The sequence below is a fragment of the Platalea leucorodia genome (assembly GCF_965183815.1).
Source record: "Platalea leucorodia genome assembly, chromosome: 4".
NCBI classification, from domain to species: domain Eukaryota; kingdom Metazoa; phylum Chordata; class Aves; order Pelecaniformes; family Threskiornithidae; genus Platalea; species Platalea leucorodia.
In genome coordinates, this window is record NC_138826.1 from 28,614,936 (window position 1) to 28,623,852 (window position 8,917).

At 43.6% G+C, this 8,917-nt stretch overlaps 1 protein-coding gene across 1 annotated transcript; it reads right to left on the reverse strand.

The window, feature by feature from the left end:
• Positions 1–1,018: 1,018 nt before the first annotated feature.
• On the reverse strand, positions 1,019–8,051 carry TMEM254 (transmembrane protein 254). The gene is made up of 4 exons (XM_082309212.1): positions 7,917–8,051; positions 6,152–6,255; positions 4,867–4,926; positions 1,019–2,530 (listed from the first exon to the last, which is right to left on the reverse strand). The coding sequence occupies exons 1-4, from the start codon at positions 8,022–8,024 to the stop codon at positions 2,410–2,412; spliced, it is 393 nt and encodes a 130-aa protein (XP_082165338.1). The 5' UTR covers positions 8,025–8,051; the 3' UTR covers positions 1,019–2,409.
• Positions 8,052–8,917: the final 866 nt, after the last annotated feature.

An 8,917-nucleotide genomic window follows, 5' to 3' on the forward strand; every position in this document is an offset into this window, starting at 1 on the left:
ATTTTGAGTTGGGGATCTCATGGCCTTCAAAAAAATTAGAAAACAGGCATCCGTGCTGCTTGCAGCTCTGCGACAGAGGCTGAGAGTAAATATATATATATATTTTTTTTTTTTTAAACAAGTGGAAAAACTGAACTGCTGCCAAGCAAGGACAAGGAAGAGAAAATGTTTGAAGGTAGATGAATACAATGTAGTGGCATTTCTAAGAAGTTCGATAAGCAATGTCCAGCAACCTCCAAACAGAGAGCTGCTGAGATCTGTCAAGCTAAAAAAAAAAAACAAAAACAAACAAAAAAAACCAAACACAAAACCCAAAACAAAAAAAACAGAGAGGCTTTAGCATTGCCTCTCTGAAAAGAAGCCCTTCTAATTGAGTCCAACAGCAAGCTGTTAACTTCTCACAGCTGTGATTTATCTGTGGCCATTCCAGGGCCCTCACGGAAGGGCTGAGAAAGCTGTGACAGTGAGCATCGCAAGTGCTTGGTGGGCAGACTGGTGGTGGGAGGGGAAGCTAGCGTAGTAGTTCTGACCTTATTTAGAGCTCCACTAATGGAAAGTGAATAGTGGAAAACAGGAACAGACAAAAATGCTTATTAAGAAGAAAAAAGTCTTTTACCACCTTTCCTAAGTCTTTAAGTAGCCTTGGTGTTACTGTTACACCTTTTCCTCTGTACAGGAGCGTTATCATGAAAATGTTTAACCAAAGTTAAACTACGCATGTTTTAGTGCCATGGAGATGATTTTGGTTTTTTAGCGACAAGTCCCATCAATACCTTGCCCTGTTAGAAATACTAGATTTCTGTAGGACTGACTGACTCTGGAAAGCATACAGCCAGCTGATCCTGTATGTTCCAAGTGTGAATACTGATATTGGTGTAAAGATGATGCCTATATATTTTGTATAGACATTATTTCCAGGCTAAATTAAAAACAACTTCTTCACTTTTTAAAAATCTTTATTCCAGGGTCACAGACTAAGATGAAAGGTTACACAGTAAAACATAGTTTGGGCTCTTGATGTTCCTGTTGGATTTCTAGCCACTAAACATGAGTTTCTACTTCTCTACAAAATGTTAATGTTATCAGTTCACCATTTAAAAAACCAAACCACCGTTTCAAACCCTTCAGTTCTCCATGCTTTTAGTACCCACTGAAAAGCAAAAACTTTATGTACCTGTGCTTGAATAAGACTTCTCCATCAGAAGTCTTACAGCCTGTAGGTACTGCACAAGGCCCAAGTTTATTTGTTACTGCCTCATGGAGCTCTTTGTGAGAGGGAGAACAACCTTTTCTTGTCCTTTCTTCCAGAACAGTAGCACTACAGGTGGCATGGTAAAACTTCTGCCCACACCATAGTTACTATTTTAAATAGTTATTACTTTTAGAAGTGCTAAAACAAGACAGGCTCAATTCTTGTTCAAATATTCAGAAGTAAAAGACAGTATGATAAGAGGCTCACTACCCATACAGAAAGTACTCTGAGGGGTGCTTTAAGATGGTCTCTCAACCATGGATTTCAGGACATCAGCATTTGGGAAACAGTGGTATATGTTTACTCACTACATCTAATTTCATTCACAAACATAAAATTTTCAGCTAGGTTTTGGAATGCTAATAAATTTTTTTCCTTTTTTCTTGGATAATAAATTACTTTTCGAAAACACTGCCCTCAAAGCTACAGGATTACTACTTTATGCTACACTAACTGAAAGATTAAAATCTTCACTCAAAAGATGAGGTCATGCTGCATGAAATTTAAGGCACATGTATTAAGTCAAGTTCAAGTGCTTTATGTATCCAAGCTCATCACTGCACCTCAACCTGAACTGAGACTTGGTCTTTTTAATGCGCCTGCAGCAATACAGTGGTCTGTCCTTTGTGGAAGAAAATAAGTTGACAAAACAAAGTACAAAGATGAGGCAATAGCAACAAAAAGCCAGTAAAATGCCCTGTAGAGAAAATATAGGTAAATTTAAATTCCACCATTCAACAGGTGCAAGTTGCCTTGTGGCCGTAAATAACTTTCCCTGTTGTAGAAGAAAATTCCTCTGTGTAAAAAGGTAATTTATCAACCACTAGCACCAGCTGTCAGGGACTTTTCAATGACGATCAGAGTATACAATCTATGTGAAAAACTGCAGAGGAGCAACTTCTGGCTGCTTGCATAACAAATGGGATTAAACTTCAGCAGTGCCAAGACTGAAGGGCTGAATTTCTACTGAACTACCCCCAAGGCCCTGTGAATTATAACTTTCTTGTTTAGTAAGAGGAGAGTTACTTGGGTAGAAGGGCACTGTGTCATGTAGCAGGAATGTAATTTAGCTAATTACAGCACCTAGACATTTAAGTGAGGATATTTTCTGAAAAATGAGGATGAAGAATGCGAGAAGTGACTTCTTTCACTGTCTTCTAGTAGTGCTTCTTGGCTGCAGGTTTGTAAGACACCAGAAGACCAAAGGAAGCATACCCAAATAAAAGTGTCTGAATGAACCAATGAAATTGAATTGCCGGGTCAGTGATTCCTTTAGATCTGTAACATTAACAAAAGCATAAAACGTGTCAAAAAACTTACGGTTTTGCAGACTATACTGTGATACTTACAAACTAAGGTTAGATATTTCTACCCATCCTTGATACATCAGACTTGATTGGAACATTTGAAAGTAGCATCATTAATTTCAATCTACTGAGACTTATTTCCTGTACTAACTACACATACCAGTTCTTGTGATTTTAGTGGATTTTAAGTTATCCATGGAACAAAGGTTCTCCCAGAGATTTCATGCATACGATTTCTTCAAGAATATATAAATTGCAATCTCAGTCTATGCTATTTGAAATGACTTATCCTAGAAGTTTATGTACAAAGAACCAAGAAATTAGAGTAGCTTAACACTAATCTTAATACACAAGTTATATATATGGCTTGTTGACTACAGTCACTGAAGGTAGACTGTATGCTAGCAGGGCAAAGAGGCCTGACAATTACTTTGTGATGCAGGATGGAGAATGGAGAAGCACTGAATCTGTGGGTAGAAAAATACAGGTACAGGGGGCTGAAAACACCTGACTTGATTTATGAAGCAGAGACTTTCCTACATCAGTTAGTTTTAACTTAGCATATGTGAGTTTTTCTGTGTATTACAGAAAGTGTCACTTTTGCCTCCACTTCATTGCTGTTCAGAAATACGACTGAATTTTTAGAGAAAACAACCAAGTATAAACATGATAGCAAAACCAACAGATTTCACATTTCCAGTAAACAATTATGTCAAGCATAACTGTGCTTCAACTCATTAGTTTACAAGGGAGCTCCCTCTACTGACCTTTGCTAGAACAGTTAAGCTGTTAATTGTTCCACAGCCTCTACATGTACAAAATGATTGTGCGGCAAGCGTTGATTAACACAACATTTCTTAATGTTCATTCCTAAATTGTCTCACCAGCTGTGAAAACCTTTTTTTAATAATCCCAGCTGCAGTGTTTCCAAATGAGTGCAGAAACTGGTAAACTAGGGCTTAAGAAATTTACCTGCTTATACAAAGCAAGCTTACTTAAATAGACCATATGCAGAAATACAGGCCAACAGTCAATGACAGTACTACTATTGATTAATAAATTTGTATCTGCTTCCTCCCTAGTTCTTCCTCATGCCTCCTTTGTGACATTCATAAGTAGACATCACTTTTACGTCAGTAAAAAGTGTATGGCGTTTGATGCTCATAGTAAAGTACAACTGTTTAGTAATCTACAGAAGTATGTCTGAAGAGATGATGATGGGCAGGCAGTCCGTGGTCTCTTTCTTATGGGCTTTAACACTACTCTGTGAAACTTCACTACTTAACTTGATTACAATACACTCATTTGGTACATTCACTGGTAATCCAGTTCCCTCGTACTTAAAAATCACCTTAAGCCTATACAGCTATCTGCAGAATCAGAGTTAAAGTTGTAACTTTAAAGCTCCATAATTTAAAACTGAAGCCTGGTAAAAGAATTATTACTAACTCCCATTCTGAAGGCAGAAAATGTTCATCCATATTCTGTTATCTCGAGAACCATCTTAAATAGCTTTCCATGGAACAAAATCCCTTTGCCTCCAAGAGATGTTACCTGAGAAGCCTGTGACAGACAGCTGTGAACTGAACTAAATGAAGTAAAAAACCATCATTTTTACAGTGGCAAGCAGACTGTCCATCTACTCTGTAGAGTATGAAAACCTATCTACACTCAGAAGAATTACTACAAACAAAATTCAAATGAACAGAAGGATGATGCGTTTGGACTGCATACCTTTCCAAATAATTTGTTATCTTAACAGAAGACTTAGTTGACCTTACTTTTATAGTCTGATTAGTCAAAGTATTTTATCACACAAACCTGCAGATACAAGTAGATCTTAAATAGTCCCAAATAGAGGTGTCCAACTGTATTCTCACAATACAGATGCAATCATTTAAGCAGGTAATTAGCAGTCTCAAAATTCTGATGAGGTAAAATCTGATGAAGTTATAACACCTGAAGTTATTTCTACACTATCTATTGTTCCCTCCGCTTCCTAAAGCGCAATGTTACCCAGTGAACAGCGAGTTCAGAGGCAGACAGACAAGCTCTGGCAAACCTTGCTGCTGCCAGTTCTGCAAGCTGCCATCCCTTGCTTTTGCCACCTTGTATAACAATAACCACTACCAGAATTTGCAGTAACCTCTTGTGGAGGATAGCAAACTATTACTGCAGCAAGGATTTTATCAGTATCCTCTGAACTAATATTGCCGCTGAGAATCAAATCAGTCTGTAGCTTACTTCACTTGTATCAGAAATCCTTTTCAGAGAATCTACTTGGGGTGAGGGGAGGGAACAACTTACTGGCATAACTTAACACCGTAGAAGGCTTCTACTATGTGAATCAACCAGGATACCCAGAACCTAATAAAAAGAAAACATTATTTATTTTGTTGAAAATTAGGGAGAATACTGTTATATCCAAGATGCATTATGCAGAAAATGTAAAACTGGAAGCATAGAAGTGACATCTCACTTCAACCTAGAAAGTGAGGTGTGTTTCTTAGATAAGAAAAAAACCCCATGCATAGTCTTAAGAGAAACTGAAGTCCACTGAGGAAGTCAGAGGAACTGTAACTCATGCAATATGCCTGGACCTGCCATTTCAAGTATCCACTGCATGTTTCCAAAACTTTCAGCACTTAAGCCAAAAAGCTGGATGCTTAGTAAAAGCAATACAAGTTAATCTTAGTGAAGCGTGCAAAATCCATCCTTTTACTTACACTGTATTTTTAGTGGTCCTAATGAGTTACTGAAGTTTTTATAGACTTAGTTCTATGAAAACAACCGTGTGTATAGATTCAGAATATATAATATGACTTCATTAATCAAACTTGGTCTACAAATTTTCATATAGAAGCTTTTTTTTTAAAAAAAAAGCAGTTACACAGGATATTCAGTTAGGATCAATTCAATACCTTGCTAAAGCAAAAGATGCCCTAAGCAAAGATGAAGGCTGATCTTCTACATGATGCATGGTAAAATGAACAAGAAAGTCTTGCTGCCTTCCTGCCTTTACAGGAAGTCAGGAAGTGGGAGACCCGGTTACAGGGTTTCCACCCCTTTTGTTAATTAAAATAACAAAAACTAAGTTTTGTAACCCAGTAAAACTTAGTACTACGCAGTTTCTTCAGCAGGTTCTCACGTGGACAGGATAAGTTAGTAGCAGGGTAGAAAATGTTCTTTAATTGAAGCTGGAAAAAAGTGACTCCTAAAGAAAGAATTAGACTACTCGAGTAACAATTTGACAAAAGAGCCACTTTTAGGAGGTGTCAGAAATATAAGTCCACATACAGACTAATAACTGTCTCCAAAAGTAGTATCTTAAATTTTTTTCCTTTCTCACTATAACGACACAGATGCCAAATTCCAAGCTGAATTTTTAAACTTTCCTACTGGTCTTAGCCTGTCTAGTCTTCTACATACTTATTACCTCACACCCTTAATTGTAATGAGCTTGAAAGAAGAGCTCTTTAAATGTAATTAACAACTGGGTTACAGGAAAGCTTGTTAACACAGACTAAGCAGAAGAGTCAGAGAGAGGCAATAGGAGAGATGCAAAATAATTATACGGTCAAATATAACTTACCCATAGCATACCCATTGGTGGTAGTTTTCCACTAAATAATTAAGGAAGCTACCAAATATTCCCAAGTGACTATAAGGTATAGTTGAAGGCCAAAGCGTTATCCACTTAAATAAAAAAAAAAATTAGTTAGCTTACTTCAAGGTAGAATTACTATCAATTTAACCTTCAGATTAGCTTTCTTTTCGTTCCCCCCCACTCCCCGTGTCTGTTGAACATGGTTTAGGGCTCATCTATTCATAGTGCTTCAACTCTTTCATTCCATTAACCTTGCCCAAGACCCACATTCTTCAACAAGACCACTAGCCTTCTAAAGCACACTTAATTAAGAAGATTCAAACCTATGAAATTTCTTTTCCTTGACATGCAAGGTGCCAAGTTTAAGGCTGCCATCTGTGTACCAAGAGTGCATCTGCACGTTAAGTGGCATTTAAGTTGTAAGCTCATTACCCACTACACACAGCAGCAGCAAAAAATACATCGTCTCTGTCCTGAGGAAGTTAATCTGATGGAACTGACCTGAAGAATTCAAACAAGGACTAGACTGAGAAGGAAGAGTAACTGTTTATCTATAACTAGGGGATCAGTCTTTTTTCTTTTGTCCCTTAAAAAGAAAATGTCAGATTTGCTTCTATTTTGAACAGGGCACAGAAGATAATTGAGCACGAAGCCCAAGACCAAAGATGCACGCAGTGTTCAGGTGTCTTTCCTGTCACCGAGTTGTCCGCAGCGCTTATCACTGTCTACCTTTATTTTAACAAGCTGTGGAGGAGAAGCAGGGAGTCGGTGAGCTGCGCACATTAGAGTCCACCGGGGATGTAAGGTAAACACTAAGCTAGGCTAAAGTCCATGCCAGCTTATCTTTTCTCTGGTATCAATGCTGCAGTTTCTAAGAATACGTAAATTTGGCTATGCCAAGGATGTGGCAAGATGATGGATTTAAACAGGGGATCTGCTTAAAGCCCATTCCGCTTCTTGAAACGGTCCAAAAGCTGTTTTGTGAGCTGTTCGGCCTGCCTTGACCGTCATTTTTTCAGTGGTGGTTCTGATGCGTAGAAAATCCATGCAAACAGGAGAAAAACTACAACATGTGGAAGTCAACGGATGACCTTCATAAACTTGTCAGATATATCAAAATTGCCATTAATCTCCCCACTCCAGCAATCTGCCCTATCTCAGCTGAAGTCCATTTTTAGAAATTAAGACAACACAGTGACTGAACTCGTCTGTTTTCCAACAACGCTACCAGTTAATATAGTCTGTAACTAAAGCCATCACTTGTCAATGCACCTTATTTACGGGCATAACTGATAGCTGTCCTAGAGCAAGTTTTATCGCTATTTCAATTTTGTGAATGCTGAAGACGCTTCCACAGGCTACCCGCCCTGCGAACTCGCACAAGCTGCTGTAGTCACAGCCAGAGATGCCGTACGCCTTCCGTCCCACAGCCGTGCTTCCCTTTGGAATCCCATTCAAGTACTTTATTTTTTTTCTCCGCGCTTCCTTCGTGGATGTCTCCGGCTCCCTCGCCACCTGACCTGGCCAAACCAGCACCTTTAGTTTCCTTTTTCTCCCGGCTCATTTCGGAAAGCGGCCTTTCCGCGGGCGCCGGGGCTGTCCGGAGGCCTGCTCCACAAACCCGGCAGCTTCCGAGCCGCCTGCCAGCCCCCGACCCGGCCCCGCAGCTCCGTCGCTGCAGCCCCGAGGGTGACGGGAGGCCGCTGCGGGCCCGCGCGGCCCCGCCCCGCGCCCACCCGCCGCTCCTTACGCCGAGGCAGATCATGCCGAAGGTGATGGCTATCATCCAGATGAGCCGGGAGCGCTGGAAGTGGCAGCTGCCATCGCGGAGCCGCTCCGCGTCCGTCGCCCCCGCCATCCCGCCGCGGCCGCCGCTCTGCGGGCCGCGCCCCGCCCCTGCGCCTAAGGCTGCGCGCGGCGGGGCGGGGCCGGGGCGGGGGCAGCGGCCCCGCCCACACCTGGGCGCGCGGGCTGGCCGCGGGCGGCGGCCGCGGGCGGCGGCGGTTGGTCAGGAACTGGGCCGCGCGTGCCGTAACCGTAGGCGGCTGGCGGCGTCACCCGCCGTGAGCGGGAGGCGGCGGGCTGGGGCGGCGGGGCGCCCCGGGCACGGCGGCCATTAGCGGGGGCAGCGGCGCCCCGTCACTTCCTTCCGGTGGGGCGTGCCCGCGGCCGCCGCTCCCCGCCGCGGAATGCGGCCGGTGCCGCCGGCCCTCCGAGGGTCGCGCCGGGCAGGAAGGCGGCCGCCGGCCTGCCCCTGCAGCGGGAGCGGCAGGGCTGCGGCTTACGGAGGGCGGTTATGAAACTCGAGACGAAACCCGGGGTGAGCTTCTCAGCTCAACTCTTGACAAGCTACCCGCAGCAGCCCGTTCGGGGGGTGGAGAAAAAGCAGGGCATGTAGGAAACCAGCCGATTGCAGCGAATGTGCGGCGTGCCCCCCGCGCTCGGGGCACCGCGCCCTCCCCGGACCCCTCCGGCCGGGCCGTCGGGGCGCTGCCGTGGCTCCGCGCTCCGCCCCCGGCCGCCCCTCGCGTCCCAGCTGGGGGGGAGCGGCGCCCGTAGCCAGACCGACACTGCGCCCTCGCGGCAGAAAGCGCCAACGGCCGCGGAGGGAGGGCACGGCGGTGGAAGGGCGTACTGCCGGGCGGCCGCCGGGCCCCAGCAGCTCCCGGCGCTGCCCCGGGTACAAACGTGCACGGTATCGCTGGCACAGCCCGCCTGCAGGCTGCACGCTAGCGGTAGTTCTCGCTGCTG